At 37.6% G+C, this 21,534-nt stretch overlaps 1 protein-coding gene across 1 annotated transcript in view; it reads right to left on the bottom strand.

Moving 5' to 3' along the window:
- The window catches only part of LOC307126119 (thyrotropin-releasing hormone-degrading ectoenzyme-like), a 170,745-nt gene that overhangs the window by 46,783 nt on the left and 102,428 nt on the right, over positions 1-21,534 (bottom strand). The window contains exons 6-9 of the mRNA XM_079816506.1: positions 19,764-19,901; positions 18,158-18,223; positions 11,944-12,009; positions 4,269-4,456 (exon numbers count right to left, since the gene is read on the bottom strand). Coding sequence (XP_079672632.1) covers positions 4,269-4,456; positions 11,944-12,009; positions 18,158-18,223; positions 19,764-19,901 — 458 coding nt within the window. The remainder of the gene's footprint in view (positions 1-4,268; positions 4,457-11,943; positions 12,010-18,157; positions 18,224-19,763; positions 19,902-21,534) is intronic.

A 21,534-nucleotide genomic window follows, 5' to 3' on the forward strand; every position in this document is an offset into this window, starting at 1 on the left:
TCCACCTGGGGACTATAAAATAATTCACAGGTGTAACTGCATGTCCCCAATACTGTCAAATCTGCAATGAGAACATTTATTTGTGCCTTCAAGCGCTAATACATTTTTTATGTTCACCTCAGCACAAAATTTGATCTGTGAAAATACAAATAGAAGTCAGGTAAGATAGGAGTGTAAAGGTGTTAATAAAAGGAACACTTCAGCTTCAGACGTTTCACACTTGTGAAAATAAGCAAATGATCTGCAGGCTATCTTGGACATGCCAAACGGTCCTTTGATGATTTCAGATGAGGTGTGTTGAAATAGGCTACAGCATCCCCATTTCAGGTATAAACTTCACTTCTCTCTAATATTCACACTTATGGCCACTTTCTATTGACTTATTCAATCTTACCAACTTAATACCGAGATTTATAATGGAGAGGAAAACTGTGGCCTATAAGCTAACTGCTAATATGCTAACACGCTGATGTAAACAATCAGATTATCTGTAGCTGTAAGCTTCTGTGTATAAGTATTTAAAATATTTAGCATTAAATACAAAATGACAATATCTATACAAAACCCTACTTTTACCCTACTATCTACTTTTAAATATCCTTTTAAATACCATAAACACGCTTTTCATTCTTTTTACAAACTGAAGGACGAGTCAAAATTAATTACTGAGTGAATAAATAAATGAACAAATATGATGTCAATGCAGCTGCCAATGTATTTAACCCAAAATAAATTCCTTTAATGCAAGTTTGAAAGAAGATGGATTACCATGTCAAGGGCCCTATCATACACCTGGCGTAATGCGGCGCCAGACGCGATGCAAGTGTTTTTTGCTAGTTTCAGCCCTACGCAGTTATCATTTTCAGCGCCACATTGTTTAAATATCTATTCGCCCATGGCCGTGCTGGTCTGAAAACGAGGTGTGTTCAGGCATATTGTTGGCGCGTTGCTATTTTGAAGCAACTGAAAACGTCAGTGCCATTGACCAACAAAAACCTGGTCTAAAGTCAATAGCACAGTATTTTTTGTGTTATTTAAATGACGCGTTAGTAATATGTGCATATAGGCGGGTGCACAGCGCTCGTACACTCTGATTATTACACACACACAGGGACGCGCAGCAGCACACAAACACTTTTAAATATTAAAAATAAAAGGATTTCTCTCTGGAAAAGCATTCAGTCTTTCTGTTCGCAAATTCTGCCATGTAAATAGCGAATCTGCCATGGTGCAAGCGCAACTGGCTTTTAAATGTAATAGGAGATGAGACTCTGATTGGTTTATTGCACACTATGCCCAAAACACAACCATGACTTATTAAGAGACTTGGTACAACCCTTTTGGAACCATTTTTTCCGTCATTAAACTAGCAAAGGTAGTTTCGGACACGCCCTAAGCGCACCTGCGCCATGCGCTTCAGACCATTCGCTCAGAATGTTAAAATAGGGCCCCAAGTGTGTGACTCTGTCCTAGCTGGATTATGGAGCTGCTTCAAGAGAATATCAAAGTGTAGCATGAAAGCCAGCACGTGTTTTGAGTACAACAGTGTGGAAAAAATGTATTTTTCTGTGGCGTTTGGACATCTCCAGACAAACTCTGGACCCTCTATGAACTTTAATGAGATGGTAGTGGACATGAAACACAATGAAGGAGTGTGAAATACATTCAAACTGACCTTCTCTGTTTTCCTTTTGTTCCTGCCAATGTTTCTGTCAGCACATTTTGCTAGGCTGGCTTAAAGCCTCAAGTGAGGTGTTACACTGCATTTACAAAGGTGCCAAATCCCCCTGCATTCTGGCAGGTTGTCTAGTACTCAGCTGAAAACCCGCCTGAGGGGCAAAAAAGGAAAGAGACGCCCCCTACTCGCAACACAGCTTTGCTATTGATTTACCGGAGCAGCTCTGCTTCTGAACGCCTCTGCAGAAGACCGCAGCGCTCAGAAAACATGTTCATGTAGGAGGAGACACTCAAAGGAAGGTGGCTTTGTCTGCTCTGAACAAATGAACTCAGGAAAGAGGCGGACAAACAGATTTCTACCTGTATGTTTCATATTTAAGACATCAGATGGCTTGTTATGGAGAGCTAGCCTAGCCGTGCAAAATGCCTTTGATTGTGAAGATGACTGAGGAGGAGGATAACAGAATTGATGCTTTAATCTCACTAGAATTATCATTATCTCCTATTTCTAACTAATAGATTAAACTTTTAGTCAAAAAGCAACAGTAAAATATCAAATAGATGCTACAAGCAGAGGAGTTTTTTTCTCATGTCCTGAAATTGCAGGTGTTTGACATTGATATTGTTCTCAACTTGTGAAACTTTATTATCACTATCTAAAATGGCAATACTGCTCAACAACCCTCACTACACACACAATTAAACAGGCACTTCAGCATTAAAATTCAATTCTTGAGTCAATTCTTGTGCTGCTAACAGTGTCTGATCCAAAACAAAAGGAGGATTTCTAAAACGGATCAGAGGCAGTATTGAATTATTCATCTCACTCTAACAAAGAATTAAACTAATCTATCTGCCAGTGACACACGCAGTATTCTGTGACGACGCAGACGGGTGCCAAACAGCATGTGGCGGGTTAGCATGGGTCGCTAATAATAAATGAAATTCTCAGTTAATAGTAGCTTGATAGCTTGTGTGCGTGAACATGATGTGAAATATTTTTCATACAAACACTCTTTACACCTTACTGTCCTACTGAAAAGAAGAAAAAAACATTATAACCCAGCCTAAGAACGTTTGCTGGTTCTAGCTGAATGACTAGCTTGCTGGCCAGTAAAAACACATCAAACCATTTTAGACTGGTTTAAGCGGTTTCTTTTAGTAGGAGTGATAAAGGCAGATAAGATGTTCTATGCAGTAAACTGTTCACATCCCTTGGATAAGTGAAGAAACCCTCAGGGTTTTTATGCTGTTGTCGGGCGCTAGGCTAGTCTTTATCTGTCTAGCTCTGCTTATAATCTCCAGATTGTCTGTTCTTCTCTATTTCTTCCAAAATAACTTAAAGTGCCCGCGAACAACTTGACCAGCCCTCAAATGTCATTTTACTAACGACTACTCAAATCGCAGAGTTTAATGTGGGATTCGCAAAACGCTTGCTCTGGAAAGATGGGTCAGTACCCAGTTTATTTGGACCAGTTTGCTCCTCAGAATCATAACCTGTAAGTACGAATAATTATTGATGTATACATTTTCTACCGGGTGTTCAAAATATGTAGTAATATGTAAATGACGGCTAACTCACGTTATTATTGTTTTACTGAAATACTTCTGTAAATCAGCTGTGTGCCACTATTACCTAAAACTGTCTATGAATGCAGATTGTCTGTCATTCTTACTACTTTGAGTAAAGAGAAAGGATGGAGCAAGATATGTTTTGCAAATGTTAATGTTTCATGAGTCATTTAAGTAAGTGCTGGGCTAACCACATGCGCACCACAATAAATGAGAAATATACACATGGGTTTGTTGATGGATTGATAAACAGCATTAACACTTGGTAATGCTGATAGTGAGGAATTACAGTTGCAACATCTCGTAATGTACCTCAAACTGAGTAGTGTATCACTGAGAAACGTTCTGCTCAAGTTGTCCTTACGATGGAGGTTTGTGTTGAAAAAGTTCTTTTAATGTTTCATCATTGGACATGATCGTTACTGTCTTTACAGTGCTCCAGACGGACGGAGCTGAAGTTCAGTTATGGTAATTGTAATGACACGTGCTGTATGCAGTACACCAATCACAACAGACTGGGCCATCTGGCCAATCAGAGCAGAGCAGGCTCACAGAAAGGAGGGATTTAGATAGACTGACTCATCCAACGAGTCGTTTGAGAATCATTGAATAATGTGGTGATGTGCAATGTATATTATGAGAAAATGAAAGTGTTTTTTGACCTGTTGTAGGAGACCTCCAAAACTAAATTAGGAAACTTTAAAATAGCATAATAGGGGCACTTTAATATTTAATCTGATTTTTAATCAAAATGGTTTCTTTTTAACTTCGGCTGCAGAACAACTGTAGAATTGTTTTCTGCTTGAGGTTGATCTGATCACAGGAAACTATCAGACCCTTCTGGGAGGGGATTCACTTACTGTGTGGGATTTTTACATTATTCAGCATTGCAGTGTTCAGCAAACATACAGACCTCTGCACTGATATATGAGCTCATGGAGAATCAAAAAGAGGTCAGTTGACTGATGAGGTTTCATTTTCATGCAACAACCTGTCGCATTTGACATATAGCACACTACCTTTTGTTGAACAGCTCAGGATTCTGGATCTTGGCCTCCGTGTCGTAGACAAAGTGCTCTTGGGAGATGGTGACACTGTTGTCAAGACTGTCGTTCTTGCTGATGGTGACGACAGGGTAGCCCATCTGCAGGGTCCAGCGGTCCATGACCTGCGTGATGTTGATGTCCTTTCCCTCCCTATGCATGGCCTGCAACACAAAATATAATATATCAAACATTGTAGGGCATCTAATGGCTAGTAGGCGGTGCAAATAGATTGTGTCTGATAGTGTCAGTTGAGTGGAAGTGAGTTGTGTTGGTGGATATTCGAGTTTAGGGACCACCTAATGGAACTTATTTATAAATTAATTCAGATTTGATTCCTTTACTTGGTTCTTCTTTCACACTATTTGGACTGATTCAGGTTTTTTATGTCTTGCAAAACTAAAACAGATGTAAATAAAAACCCATTCAGGACTTTTAATTAAAAACTCTCAAAGAATAGAAAGGTGATTAAAATGCACTGTTCTTTTACACCGCACACGGAGGAACATCACAAGGCAATTTCTAACCTCTCTATACAAGAGCTACGCTTGTAAAGGAGTAAAAATAGATTTATAAGTCTGATTTCTTCAGAGGAAGCTTCTCCTCCTCTTTTATAGAACACTGTTAGACATTTCTGTAATTTGTACAGTTATTTACTATATATCACCCAGTATAATACTGTAAATTCTCTTTACAGTAAATAACTGTAATTCCCGTTGCATCATGGGTATTTTCTATGACGTCAAACACCAAATACAGTGATTTCCTGTATTTAAAAAAAATAAAGTATAATACTGTATTTACCACAACGGCCTCTTTGGCACAATTGGGATCGACAGGATTTGCTTAAGATTTATATTAGGAACCATCAGTGCAGCATTGAAAGTTTCACCCGAGGAGAGAGCTCACGGTTCCAGAGAACATGTGAGCTGTGTCCGGACACCCTGCGAAGATTTTTTCATCCCCCGTGAGAACGGCAAACAAGCAAGGTAAGTGTGATTTGTACTAGCCGCGGTTGTCTGCACCCCAAATTTAGCTTGTCAGCATTGGTGCTAAATACTGAGGTAAACCTAACGTTTTATGAATTTATTGAATTAGATTAGGAACCGGTGCAGCGTTTTGCCCGAGGAGAGAGCTCACAGTCCGGACAACATACTTTACATAACGTTAGGTCATCATTTGCTTAAACTTTGCTTCTTAAAACGGAGGCAAACCTAACGTTTTATTTAAAAAAAATGAGTTTATTGAATTAGATTAGGAACCAGTGCAGCCAGCGTCGTGTGTACGTTACTGCCCGAGGAGAGAGCTCACGGCCCGGACAACATACTTTATATAACGTTAGGTTATCATTTGGTTAAACTTTGCTGCTAAAAACTGAGGTAAACCTAACGTTTTATAAAAAAAAAAAAATGAGTTTATTGAATTAGATTAAGAACCAGTGCAGCCAGCGTCGTGTGTAACGTTACTGCCCGAGGAGAGAGCTCACGGCCCGGACAACGTACTTTACATAACGTTAGGTTATCATTTGCTTCAGCTTTGGTACTAAAACTGAGGTAACATAAACCTAACGTTTTATTTTTAAAAAGACTTAACGTTAGTGAGTTTATTGAATTAACTTTACCTATACAATGAAGATGTTGTTTATCGAGCATATTAAGCGTACATTAGGACGACGTTAGTTAGTAAATTAACGTTGGCCACTAGTTGCAAAAATAATGTCGTTAACAAGCAAAGTTTACATTTGGATTGACATTATTTATTTTACATTTTAGATAAGAATACCAGGAGCCTGCCTGTGCTGTGCGACACTGAACTCATACAACGGTATGTTTTAGTCGGGTCTGTTTAACTGAATCACAAAATGATTTAGTTTTTCCACCTCTTTTTAGCTGTAACTAGCCATGTACCATGTTTTTTTTTTCATAAATTATATTATACTAAAATAATCCAAAACTGTGTTTGTCCAGGACTGACAGATTATAATTTTATTTTCTGGAATTTAAGCAGTCCTGGACAATTTTTGGATGATTTTGGCAGATGAAATATCATTTATGAAAAAAACATGGCAAAACTTTAGAATAATGTTGCTCAAGTGCAAACCTGAATACATTTCTGAACACAAAAGAAGATGAAGAATGTTTGTAACCTAACAGATTGAGGCACCATTCACTTCTATGACAGAATTTACTTCTTCTTTTTTTTTGGTGAACTATCCATTTAATGACGGACCATTATTCTAAAGTGTTACCAAAAACATTTAAAGCAAAGGCACTAAGGATGATGAAATTTAAAATATCTTTATTCTCTTAATTTTCTCTTGCTTTAAGTTTTTTTCGTGAGGAAAAACCCAGAGGAGGGAACAAGATGCATCACCAAAACCGGAGTGAGTCGGAAGACCGGGGAAGTTGTTAACAGGAAGACAACTGTAATCAACAACAGAGTGTCATCCTTCCTTCGCCACCTAATGGAGTTTGAATGGAAAAACTTGGACTAGGTGAGACACTTTTTTAATAGGATATGTAATGTACACAGACACTTACGCTGCATTCACACAGGGCGTCATGCCGGTTAGAAATTTTGTCTGACCTGAGACAGCGCCGACGCCACGTATGGCATCAAAGCACCGCGAGAGCGATTCGAGAGCAGTCGGCTAATACAGCCGGTGCAGTTTCTCCAGAGCGATTACACGGACTTTGATGATGACACAGCTGTTCCACGATTGGCCAGATTCTCCGCATGACAGCGATCACATGTGTTTCGTGTTTATTCTAAAACCTTCAGTTCCTCTAATGCGCACAAATCTGTTTTTTTATAACAGTTAAACCTCTTTTCATGTAGTTGCGACATTATATTGTCATGTTTATCAAAATAAAACAGATGAAAAACGTAGACCCCCACTTCATTGATAGTGTAGGCTTGTATGTTAACTTTATTCTTGTACAAACACACGCTGTATTAAGCAGTGCATAAAGTATTACATGACAAAAAATGTCTCTGAAACATCTGTGTATTGACAAATATTGCATTTATTTCACTTCAGCTGATAAAGTGTGCAAACACAGTGCAAGCATCACTGCGGGAAGCAGAAAGTGTCCGACTTCACGTCTCCGTTTGCAGCTCCTCCTCGCCTGCATGCGGCTACTCTCGCCGATCGGTTGCATCCAGCCACAGCTGATGTCCAACACACCTTTCAACTTCTGCCGCTTGCAACGTGAGTGAAGCAACGCGATGGAACCCAGAATTCAGTTCAGCAACGCATGACGTCACCCATTCAAAGTAAATGAGAAGCGTTAACGCCGGTGCCCGTGTGAATGTAGCATTAAGTTTGAGGATACCTTACTAAAGCTAATGCAGTATACATGTAATCCATCCTGCAATAAAAGGTTACATTGTTGTTTTTGATTAAATAGTTTGTGAAATCATGTTGAGGTGATTCAGTAATATTACTTTTTTGGAGCATGTAGTTTGTGCTGCTGCTACTATTATGTACTGACAGTTTTCTTTAGTTTTTTACTCAATATCAATTTTGTTAAGCTAAATAACAGACACCTCTCTAATACGCAATCAGGTTCAGCATCACTACAAAGTACATTCTTCAAAATATTCATAACATTGAATCACCAGCTAAAACAAAAACTGAACATTTCATTTCACATCTTCATGAAGGCATTGCAGGACTGGATTAGACTAGACAGCATACGTTGAGCTAGGTGTACCTCAAAGTGTTAACTGTCTATAAAATAGTATTTTACCATTATGATGAATTGTAATGGGTTTATTATTTTTTATTAAATTCCAACAGTGTAAAAAGTTTGTGTATACTCAAATTGTATGACTAACTTCATATCATTCTTATCTAGAGGGACTTCTTGCCATAATGGAGCAGAATCCTGGTTCCTGTTTGAAATCATCCAATGTGGAAGATGGCACAGATCGGTACAGACATGAAACTTGTGTTTGTGTTGTGTTGTGTTGTGATAACTTGTTTCAGAATTAATTTGCTCTTTGTTTATATTTTATTCATGTATATGTGTATTTTGCACCAAAGTTACAGTATTCTTCAACCAACTATTTATAGTATTCTACCAACTATTTTCTGCAGAGTTTTTAAAATTGTAGCTCAAACAATAGTGTGTGGCGCTAGCAAGGTCATGGGTTCAATCCCCAGGGAAAACAAGAACTGACAAAATGTAAAATGTGTATCTTGAATGCAATGCAAGTCGTCTGCCAAATGCATAAATGTAAACGTAAATGAAATGTAAAATAAGTGATATTGAATGCACTCTGATTACTTTTATACATGATTTTTTGAAAATAAGATTTGATTCAAGGAGGTTTTAAAGTGAACTTTTTCCACACATTTACATGTTTAAGTTAAAGCACTTAAAAATGTTAAAATAAAGAATTTTATATTTCATAATAATTGTCTGTTTGGATTACTTCTGTAGGATAGATTAATGTAAGAATTAATGTAATTCAGTAAGTATTAATGATTGAATAGGATTAGGATTAATGCACTGTTAACCAAGGTTTACAGTAACGGTACTGTATTACAAAATTACAGTAACATGTAGTTACTGTAAACTGAAATGCGGTTATTGTACTGTAAATCTCAAATACAGTAACTTACTGGCAACAGTGTTGCCAGTAAGTTACTGTAAAATCTCTTATAAATGTCTAACAGTGAAGTAAAACATAAAATTGGATCTCACGGCTCATTAATTAGGAAAGCTCGTAATGTGACTGAGTTTCATCCCTGGGGGAAATATTCTGCTTATTCTTTGAAAATGCTGCTATAAATGGCTCAGAATGATGGACAAATGGTGGTTTTCTGTATGAATTCAGAAACTTTTTAATGCTTTATGAAGTTTCATCCACTTTTCACCTTGAGCAGGTGTATCTATTTTGAAAATGGTTATAAGATGGGTAGGTGACTGCAAATCATTGGAAAGACCTTGAGAAACATTTATGTAAAAGAAAAAGTGTTAAATTATTCTCCATATTACATCACAGTTTGGTCAAGGAAACTTTGCAACAAAAAACTTTGTCTGTAGTGGTTACAACAATCCCAAAATTGAGTGGAGAGAAATATTGGATATAAATAGATATTCATGCAGTCCTGAAATGCACTGACTATTTTACTTAGTATTTGTGTGTGTTGTGTATTTTTATGTTATTAGAGTATACTGTATAGAGTATTTATTTTTTAGCAACATGATAGCATCACATTCTACTGGAATCAATTGTGAGTAAGCCTTCAATGTTTTTCATATAAAGAGTATTTTTGTGTATCACTGGCAATGTATTTTGAGATTTCATTTGAGTCCTGATGAGTCCAGCTGAGGCAAATTGCTAGGTTTTGGATCAGAGCGAATGTCATTGGCTCCACAGAGATTTCCAATCATTTCCATTCACGGCATCCTAAAGAAGTGCAGAATTTCATATTTACTGGAGCCAATCAGTAATTTTGTATGAAATTGGTTGTAAACAGGTGGAGAGCTACAGTGTTTCTGCAGCAGCACAGAGTCGGTGTGTTGTGGAGACCCGTGGGATTGGAAGAGAAATGTGGCGGCAGAAACAAAGTGCTCTGTCAGGGTCTCTTGCATTCTGCAAACTTCAACTTGACTAGATCAGTCGAGCATGTTAACTTCCCTCTTGCTTATAGCAATTGATTATGACCATTTTAAGTATTAAGTTATGAGATTAACTAAGCTTGTATGAGATGACTTCAAGTGATTAATATCTAGGATATTATATAGAAAATGTTAAGTGAAACTGGACTACTTCTCACATCGGTCGATGATTCACAGTTTGTTTACCATGTGAATACAGAAGAAGAGGCTCTGCAGAGGCTGACGACAGCAAATGATGTTCCTAGATTATGAATCATTTTCTGTAGGACGCTTTCAGGAAGCTACTGTACCTTTGCCCTAGTGGAAATTATTAAAGGAAGTAAAGGACGGTCCGGCGATGGGTCGTGAGCTTGACAAAGGGCTTTGTGGGCGCTAAGCACTGCCAGATTATTGCAGCAAATTGGATTTCATGAATAGCTAATGAACACAGCGCATATCAGTATTCATTAGACGATGAGCTGTCACAGACTGTTAATGTAGCTAAAATCGCCAGTGCCTCACAAACACGGTCACTGAGAGGATACAAGGGTCCGGGTTCAGCCCTTTCACATGTATTCACCTCCTGTTCTGAAAGAGAAAATGAAGCGGGCACCCATCAGCCGGCATTTAGGAGAGTGATATGAATGAAAAAACACTTCACATGATGCTGATAGCTGCTAAATGTCCTGCTGTTCCATTACAAACTATAATAACTTTGAGATTACGCTTGAAAGTAATCTCATTAAAGTCATGACACTTTGTGAGATGAGCGCTGAGAGGACTTGCTGAGAGTCGTCTGAATTTAAAAGAGCATCTCTGTGCTGACGACTTGAACCCAACGCTCAACTTCACTGTGATTATGGATGTTGGCTGCGACGTTTCCTAACAATGGCCAGCAGTTCCTCTCGCTATTACTCAGTGTCTTAAACTTTTTTATGTCCTCATCTGCCTCTCATCATAGATAGTTAAGGTTTTATATTAAGTCTGTATTATTTAAAACTGCACTGTACAGGTGTGTTAGCATGTTAGCATCATCCAGTGCCAAACATACAGCCCTAATTTATATTGTTATCTTAGAAATTACATCTGAAGTTGTGTTTCATCAATTAGATGTGGGATATCCTGACTTGATACCTCCATTCATAAAGGCATATGAGGCGTATGAAAATGGTGTATAAAGAAACAAAAGTAGGAGCTTGCATTAGCATTAGTATTGCAGCTGTAGTTGTCCCGGTAACTAAATTGAAGGAATTATGGGAAATTAAGTCTGACAAACAATATGGTTGATAAAAATGTACAAGAAAAGATGGAGAAATTGAAACTGTCAGGAGGGGGACAGTCAAGCCAATCCCAACAAAAACTGTATTTTTGAGGCCCAAGTGACACACCTAAATAGGTAAACTTTCCTTCAACAGAAGATCATTTTTTAGATGTTCTTGGGTTATTCTTAGCTATACCTGAGTTAAAGGGCAGATGCTCATGTTTAATCTGAGAGACTCATCAGGCTTGTCAGCAATTATGTGACACTTCACTAATCGGGGCTGATAAGATTCATGTAATTTATAAGTTAATTAAAACCACCAGAATCAGCAGAGGCAAGACTTCATAATCAGTATCTGTGAACATTTGCATTTAGCAGGTTACAGCGATCAGATTTCTGTAGAAAACCCTTCTACAGAAGACGGTCTGTAGAAGGGTTCCCTGTAGAAAATGGTTTCATATTAGGTGAAACCTCAAGTGTGAAAGCAAGACACAACCTAGTCTAATCAAACTCCTTCTCATGCTGCATTTTCATACAACCCTTATGTGTTGATGTGAGTAGGTGGTGTATTGGCATGAATTTGTGCACCGCTGATGATGTGCAGTTATATAATGGCCTCTGACCTACAGCACATGAATCTCTGAGCACCTGCCTGCAGGAGATGCACTGGGTGAATTTAAGTAGGTTGAACACACACAATTTCACTCATCAGCTCGCCGCTCACTGATTCCTGCTTGTGGATGGAGGTCTCACACCCAGGAGATGCTTAAGATCTTACCTCTGAGAATTTGTTCCACAAGTCATCTCTCGCCGCGTTCCCATACATGTGCGTCATCAAGTAATCCTGCAAACAGACAGAGACGGAGATCAATATTGGAAGAGAAATAAATTGGACTTGGACAGGAACGGTGAACTTGGGAAACCAAATAAGCCCAAACAATAACATTACTAATCCGCTCAATTCAAGCTGAACATATGCAAATTAGCAGCAGATGTTTGGGTGTGATTGGCTGTCAGTTCAAGGAGGACCATAAGGAGGCCAATTAGAGGCTGATTATGTTGTTCAAGTCGATTCTGCATCAGTGTGTCACAGAATGAGTAACATACAAATCAGCAACACGATTTTACATGAGTTTCCTTCAAGACAAAAGATGGTCAAATTATCCATTAAAATAAACACCCTTGGTTTCGCAAAAAAAAGGGGGGGGGGGGGGGGGGATCAATTAATTCAGTAACTAAAACTTAAATATTCTTACAAAGTACTTTTACAATATATGATAATCATATTCACACACCATACTGTAGTTGTATTTACATGATACCCATGCACCACTTGCTATTACCTAAATTTAGTATTTTAAGTGAACAGTTATAAATAAGTAATAAGTAAAAAGTGAAGCATGCGAACAAAGGAAACACCTCACCATAAGTCAGCAAAGTAAATACAAGGCTTCAACATCAAACACAGACAAATGTGCGAAGTGTATGTGATGTCGGAAATGTTGTGTACTATTGAAGGTAAGACAATGGTGGGCATTCATTTCACTGCTAAAAGACTTTAATCTGTTATACAGAGGCAGCGCTTGTGCCAAACACTACATTATCAGTGTGTCTGTTCTGCCCTGCAGTCTCAGTCATACAGGTGGTGGGCGGCATGAAGAAGGAGTCTGATCCTCCAGAGCACTTTTACATTCGTCTGATAAGAACATCTGGTGGGAAGCCTTTTCCCTGCTGTATGAGATTCATCGATAACTCTTGAGTGACCGTGAGCGATAAACCCATCAACTGTAATCCTCTTATGTTGCTGGAGTCAAGAGTATGCTGACATAAACAGCATGTTCTCTGTTAATTCTGGGGCATGTGACATGCAAGGGACTGGTTTCTAACTTCCTTTATACTGTGTTTTAAAGGGACAATTCTCTCAAATATTTCAAATACACATGGAGATATTTTGCAGAATGTCCAGGGTGCTCTTTTTACATTAAAGACATGAAATAATTAGTGGCTGTCAAGCTTAAAAAGATAAAAAAAAAAGTACCATAAAGCACCATAAAAGCAGTCAATATATTCAAACTCTTCTAAAGTCATAAGAGAGCTTTGTGAGGAAAATACATTTTCAAATGATAATACCAGCATCAACACCATTAAATGAGAAGAAACTGAACACAGACCTCAGTGGCTTTTGAGTGTATTGTGATGATCTTAGAAAAGGGAATACTTTAAGTAATTGATGACTATAAATATGAATTTGTGAATCATTAATGTAAGTGTCCCCATTCTGTTTAGTTTTGTTCAAGGACTTTCAGTTTGTTTTTCATGTCACATGTTTCTTTGATCAGTTTCCCGCCACTCCGTCTGTCTCTTTGGTTACCGTCATTATGAGTTAATTTAGTTCAGCTGTGTCTGTTTAATCATCTTGTTTGTGTTCACTATTTAAGTTGTTCCTTCTCCTGCACTCCTTGTCTTGTCACCATTATGCTAAGTTGTGTTATTGTCTGTCTTTGGATCATTTATAATTATACTATGTTTGGGAACTGTTTTAACCTGTCTTCATCTTCCTGCCTGCACAAACCCATTACAGTAAGCAGATAATGGGGTAAAGGGTTTTTATTTTAGGTTGAACTATTCGTTTAATAAGACAATTATTTTAGACTTTGTTTTATGAATCAAATCCAAAGGGGCACTTGTTGAAATGTGGACAGGCGTCATGCTGAGAGGTTTGAGCAAATTGCATTGGGATCCTGAAAGTGTGACCTAGTCCAGCTGGCCTCCATCTCTCTACATGCTCTGCTGAGCTCTCAGAGAGTCTGGGATTTGAGTCTGGAGCAGAACCAGATTCATGTTACCATCCTGATGAATCTGTTTTAAACCAGTGCAATTACTCTTTCTGTCTCTCCTCCATCAGTAGAGTTATTGCCCTGAATCGAAGTGACCATGTGGCCCACTCTCTCCTCTTATAGGGCCGTGACAGTGTATTGTATTTTGACACTTATGTGTTCTGCTGACGGCCACAGCAAGAGAAAAGAGGAGTAAAAAAGGAAAAGTTGCAGCTAGATTTCCTATATATACATATAATGTATATATGGCTAGCTAAAATTGAGACTTACATTCTGCACCCACGCTTCTATAATGAATGATAAATGTATCAGGGTATATTTAACTGTTGTCCAACGTCTTTCAGCAGGTCTAAATGCTGAGGCAATTTAAATGTGAATGTTGCAGTAAGAAATCCCCATTTTTCTCATTTGCATTCATTTGCATAGCAGCGAGGGACCACCCAGAGCCATTTTATGTTTGTGTTGACATTTTCCAGTCTGCTTGGCCTAAACGTGTGTATTTTAATGACTGTGTTGCTACCCACCAATGTTTAGTGACCAAAAGCTCTTATAGAGAGACAGTAAAGAGAGAAAAGCATACACAGTGAAATCCTAGTGAATCGCATTAACAGCTGTCTACAGTCTATATACTGTAGATATCTATGTTGTAAGGAGGTACACTAACCTAGATGGAACCTCATGTGTCTGATTTACATGACTGATTCAACTATATAGCGTTCCTCATGCATGAGAGTTGACTAGCACTAACCGTCAATCAATTACAGAGACTGATGTTGCTAAACTAAGCTAATGTGACACTATGAGAATAAACAATACATGGCACAGACAAACAATGGGAAATGTATATTTGGAGCCAATATTTCATGAATATACATGTATAATTAGCCTACACTATTCTACATCTTCATAACAGATTCCAGTGGGGTGGTTGTGTGTCTAATTAATTTAATGTAATTAGCAATGGCTAGTTACTCTTCTGACACTCTTCAGGACAGAATAATATCCTGAACGTCCCTTCATCAGATATTATAACCACATTCGGTTTTAGTTCCTGATTCTGCAAAGCCAAATTACATACCAAGGGAGACTAAAGATTGATCGCTTTCGATATGTAAATCCCCTGGAGCTAAAACACAAGTTTTCTGTGAGAGCCTTCACCACAACAGTCAAAACAGATCATAAATAATTCATTACTCATCCTTCTAAATGAGTTCCCTCAAAAGTAACACAAGAAGATATATGTCTACAATTTCCCTGCATATGAAAGTAATTTTGAGGCAATGGAGGTAGATTGTTTGGTGAGGTGTTGTGTTTACCTATTCTTCCCATCAATCACACAGAGACAGACAGAGATACTGAAAGATCACATAAGAGACAGACAGAAAACAGCAATAATGAGGCAGAACAGCCATGCCAGAAGGGGCTGCTGGGAGAAGAAGAGGAAGATTGGGAAAATGGATCTTCTCTGTGTTCAAGAATGTTGGGAAATTGAATTGAGGAGTATCCGGCTATTTCATCTGTGTTCAGAATGAATTACTAGCCCACAACATCCGCAGGGATCTGACGGACTGTCATTCTCCAAGTCAGGATCCCACTGAGAGCAACAAACAGGACTATAAAGCACTGAATCCAGGGAAGAAGCTTCCTGCTGTTCCAAATCTCATTCAGAGGATGAAGATGAACTGTAACATGCTGAAGTTTATTTCTCCAGGGCAGTATCGCACTTGTCCTCTCCTATCCGTAGGTCAAGCATTTCACATTTCCAGCCGGAATGAATATTTTCTACATCCCATAATATGATCCATCTGAAAGTGGCTTTAAAAGCGATGGGCAGTGTGTGTAAATGAGACGGGAGCGCTTCATCACTCCAGCAGCTGCATGAGCCAGAGAACCATTCAGACTTCATTTATGACTCCCACTATTCTTTTATAAGAGACATTCATCCGCCCGCCTCAGCAGCCCATCCACCATTTACCAATAAAGACACCCTCATCCTCACAAAGAGAGAGAGGGATTGTTAATGGTGGTCCGGGTGGGACTTCAGCCCGTCTGCTGCTTCTGAACTGTTCAGCATTCATTCACATCTGTCTGCTGCTTCAATTATACAGAGACACGAGGAGGAGAATGAAATGAGCTTCAGTGAACAGAGAAATGCAGCCAGCAAATGAGAGAGGAGAGATGGATCCCTGAGAGAGGTGTAATGTTGTATTTCTCTAATGTCTATACTTTCAGATCTAGAGGGGTTTAGGAGTTCATCAAGGATAAACTACGGTTAATACAACAAAAAGTTCAGATGAATGAATGGAATGAATGAACGAACGAATGAATGAATGAATGAATGAATGAATGAATGAATGAATGAATGAATGAATGAATGAATGAATGAATGAATGAATGAATGAATGAATGAATGAATGAATGAATGAATGAATGAATGAATTAATGAATGAATGAATGAATGAATGAACGAACGAATGAATGAAATGTTTTATTAGTTTAATTTGATAACACTTTCTTTTGATGGTCCATTTTAGACATAATTATGCTATAACTATAAGTAACTTTGCAACTACATTTCAACTAACTTTCATTAGAGTATTAGTAAACTTTCTACTTAATATATGCTATACTCTTTATTCTGATCGTCCCCAACAGACATTCTCCTGACTATAAGTAATTTTGCAACTACATGTCAACTTATTCTACTAACCCGAACACAAACACCTAACCTAACAGTCTACCAATACTCTAATGAGAGTTAGTTGACTGTAGTTAGTTGAATGTAGTTGCAAAGTTACATATAGTTAATAGAATGTATAAAGACCATCGAAATAGTGTAAACTTTAATTTGAATCAAAATCATTACTGTTTCTTTCTTCTTTTTATTTAGAAATTGAGATTAATCACAAATGATTGTATTGTGTTCAATTTGTTTTATGAAAGATAATATAAAAATTGACATAAAGAAAGAAAAAAGACTTTCCAGATGCGCTCATCATGTCATATTGATTATCGATTAACCAAGGTTTAGACAGAATTGATTGCACTAATCAGTATATTGATGTTGCTAATAATACCACAGGTTTACTATAGTAGATTCCAGACAAACCAAACACAGTAATTACATTTATAGCCAGTCAAAGATATGTGAACACGTGTGCATTAGACACATTAGTCTACTGGACAGACGTGTGTTTGTGCTGCAATATAAAGCTTGTATGTGCAGCTGTTACATCTGTAAATGAAGCATTAAATCTCTCGCTCTGCAGAAAACATGACCTGATTGTGCTTCCAGCCCCTAAGAGAAACATTAAACCACAACGTCAAAAATAACCCAGAAAGAAGCTCTGAAACTGACAGATTTTTGACAGCATCTCCGTCATAAAGAAAGTGGAAGAAGTTACAGATGTTACGGATCTAGAATGTGTGGAATCAGAATGTGAGTCTTACACCTGAACAACTGTGTGAACTTACATGTCAAAGGAAGACTAATTTAAATTGAACATTCACTCATTTACAGATTTACTCTCACTGGATTCGCAGGAAGATGACCATAAACATCTTTACAGAAGATGACCATAAACTATAACTGTGACTATAAACAAACAGCACAACAAAAGCCTTGAGCTGCTAATACACCTACCATACCAGACACATGTGCTTTAATACAATTGATCTGTTTCATCAGATCTTGATGAAGCCTTGACTGTAAACCGGTTTAACACAGAGAATGATTCTGAAACTTCTGATTGTGAATATTTCAGATATGAAATTAATTTCTGGCACGAACATGTTTAATCGCTTGCCTGATTGTGTCGCTTTCACCTCAAGCTTGATGGCAGTGTGTGACACGAAAACAAGCTGTTGTAGCTCTAAAGATAAGAAGCTCATGTAAACCGACACGGGTGAATAATCTCACAAACACCTGTAGCAATAACATACGTGTCACTCAGAATAACCTGAAGGAGCTTGAGAAATGAACATTTGTTGCGATGGTTTTAAATTGTGAGGTTTATTTGTAGCACATTCAGATTTCCTGAAACAGGATTGAGATTTTAAACATATTCATAAAACACATTAGGAGTAAAAACATACATGAGTGTGAGATTATCTGTGACCACAAAGAGAGAAGATGAAAGAAAACTACTGACTTACATTGAGGCCTCTCTGGAATAGCGTCTGTCCCATGACGTTCGCCAGCATACGGATCAGAGCGGCTCCCTGCAGACACACAGCAAAAACACACGGTCAATAAAGACTCATTTACTCACGGCTTCTGCTCACATGCGTACAAAACCTGAGAAAATATACATCGTTTTCAGCTTTGAACAGCATATCTGACATGCTTTTGATTACCATGGAAAATCGTTTTAAATCATTTTTCATGTTCATATTCAAGTCAATGGGGCAAAATATTCTGTTTAAATGCAGAAATGTGAAGCTTGTATTTTTATTAAAGCACTTAAATGAATTCTGTACATAAACGTGCGTTATTTGAACAGGAAAGTTGTCAAAATAAGTCTCGTGGTGTGAATGCTCAAGGCGGAGGAACTTCTGGTTATGAGCTACTGAAGTATTTATTTTTTATTTACCTCCTGGTCATTTTTAAATTAACACAAATTAAATTAAACTTTAATATTATTGTACATCGCAGAAAATGTTCAACACTATTTAATAACAGTTCAGTTGCTGATTATGGCACTGTTCATTTTCTAGCAGGTCTAAACAAGAATTCTATAACACTCCTCCTGCTGTTCTCTGCTGTATCTTTTTTTGATTTTGAGTGACTTTGACATGCTCATTTGACAGCATCTAATTCCCATCCCTCCACATCCCTCCCTCCACAATCTGTGTGATGACTGTCACTTCCTGTTAGTGCGCTGCATGGGGACTCATGGGATGTTATGGGATATCAGTGTCCTTAGAGTGTGAGGAGGAAGTGATGAGGGACGGCCGGGTGTCAGTGTGACTGACAGAGTTCATAACACCACAGAACCTGTGGGGAAACAGGGGGAGGGTCTTGAGGAAGAGCAAGAGCCAATCACAAACAGACTTTGTGCTGATTGACAGCTGGAGGGAGAGTTGTCTTCTCAAATCTTCAGTGGATGGAAGATTCTGTCTTCATCTAAACTCTGATAGAGGACAAAGATTTTCCTTTACTGCTCTTTGTGTCTTTAATGGCTTTCAGATGTTCAGGATAAGAGGATATATTTGGACTCTGGAGGTTTTTTTACAGTAAAGTGAGGTAATTATATAGATGTTGTCTGGTCTGAGATGAAATGTTTATTGTGCCACTAAAGTCCCCAGAGGACACAAAACCTCACAAGCTCTCAGTGTAAAAGCTCCTGTCCTCGACTTACTAAAAAAACAAGCTTTTAATTAAACAGTTTTTCTTGTGTATGTGAAGAGGCTTATATTTATAGCGTGGCTCTATTTACAATTCACAAAGATAAAGTGAGAATTCTTTATCTGGGAGAAAAATAACAAGCAAACTGAGCTGTTTACTGGACTCAATAAAAGATAAAGTTTATTGGTGAAGTGTCAGAACCTAAATAAATGACTGCTTTAGACCAATGATACTATTATTTTACAAATTCATTGTTTCTACTGCCGTGCTGTATTTAAAAAAGGGTAAATTCACTTTATTCATGCAATTTTTTTAGTATAAACCATTTTATTCTGTTCAGCTCAATATTAAAGGTTTATAATCATTTCCATCACGCAGATGAAGCCTGTAGGAGATTATAAGAGATTCTCTTGCCTTCTTATATGCGATCCAATCAAACACTCGGTCGATGTCTGTGGCTTCAAACACTTCCTGAGAGATCGGATGAGAACTGGCCAAACCGTCCAATAACATCACTTCATGAAGAACATCTGTCAGAAACCTCTGCTTCTCCTGTGGATGAGAAAGAGAGAGACTTTGTTTTTTTTTTACAGTATCAAACACATAAACAGGTCTCATAAAAACTCCTATTTTATTTTCAAAAGTAAAAATAACTTTGAGCTGCACTATAAAGGAAATTAGAAAGTGGTTCTGGGGAAATCCAGCTCTCTATCTCTCATGACTGAAGACTTTACCTGCAGAAGCTTCCATTATTTATTGATCTGATGAGCATTCACTGCTGCCACATGAGCACCAAAATGACTCACTGCTGCTACTTGAGAATACACTCAATGTGTGTGTGTGTGTGTGTGTGCGCGCACGCATGTGTTTGAGTTGTAAAGGGGTCTCACTGTCTCTCTGCTCTGATCAAATGTCTCCCTGTAGGATTCACTATAAAAACAGGTGGAAGTTTTGGGTCAGATGAGAAAGACTCTCATCATTCACTGTGTCTATGGATCAGCAGAGAGTCACATCTCAAATACAGTCAGTTGTTCAGCAGCACATGAGGAAGATGTTACCCGGATATCAGGTGATTTCCTATTTTAAAGTAATTCTCAACTCATTTTTAACTGTTTAAAAAGTAACATAATATGAAAATACTCCACAATGAAGCAACTAAACTTGGTACTGCCATGTGTTTGTTTTTGTTTTTTTGTTTTTTTGTATTACCTTGATACACCATGTAAATATACAAACACAACATATTATAACATAATAAGTACAGACACCTAATGTTCATATTAAATATTTGAATAAACTAATAATCACTTGCTCCAGTTTTGTAGATCAACTTCTACTTTCAAAATATGTTCAGCTAAAATAAACACACCATGAATTTAAAATGACAAACTCTCATACATTTCAGCCAAATGTGACACTATTTTCCTGTTACTCATTTAAAAGTGGCGGTTTGCCAGTTACCGTACATGAAAATGGATTAAATATGAATCACATGAATTATATATGAAAGCATTACACTGCAGATTCATTTTCTGAACATCTTCATAATGGGCCCTCTGGCAAAATCTCTGTGCTGACTGATCAAATTCAAAATGACGATTTGATTATTTTATTATCTTCTCATCGATGTATTTATTAAATATAAACATGTCTAGCTTTGATATTCTGAATGTTTTATGACACCTTTATTCTCCGTCATTATGAATAACTCTTGCCCATTAGAGCTTTTGGCAGCTTGATTAAAAATCCCATTGAAGATATTAATCCAAGAGAGCAGGATATTTTAATCAAGGGATTTGAGCTCAAACAAACAACGTACGGAAATAAGTCCAGAAACAAATGTTCATCAAAACCATTCATCGTTTTATGTCAATATAATGAGACATATTCTATTAACCCAGTGAATCCTGGTTTCATGTAATGTGTTCAATCAAACCACAATCACAATCTTATATTTTGATGTTCTGCTAAAAGCAGATTAATGAATTGACATGAGAAATAAAAATAGACTTAAATAAAAGTAAGAAGTCATACAAAATAATACAGATAATATTTGTCTGAGTGCCAAACTAAGATTGTTGTGTGATTGTTGGGTGAATTTTTATCATATTTGTAATTTGTGATGTCATTTCTTCATGAAGCACAGGGATGAATGACTAAAAGTCGGGTCCTCTTTCTTTTCCAT

This window comes from Gobio gobio (assembly GCF_949357685.1).
Source record: "Gobio gobio genome assembly, chromosome: 5".
NCBI lineage: Eukaryota > Metazoa > Chordata > Actinopteri > Cypriniformes > Gobionidae > Gobio > Gobio gobio.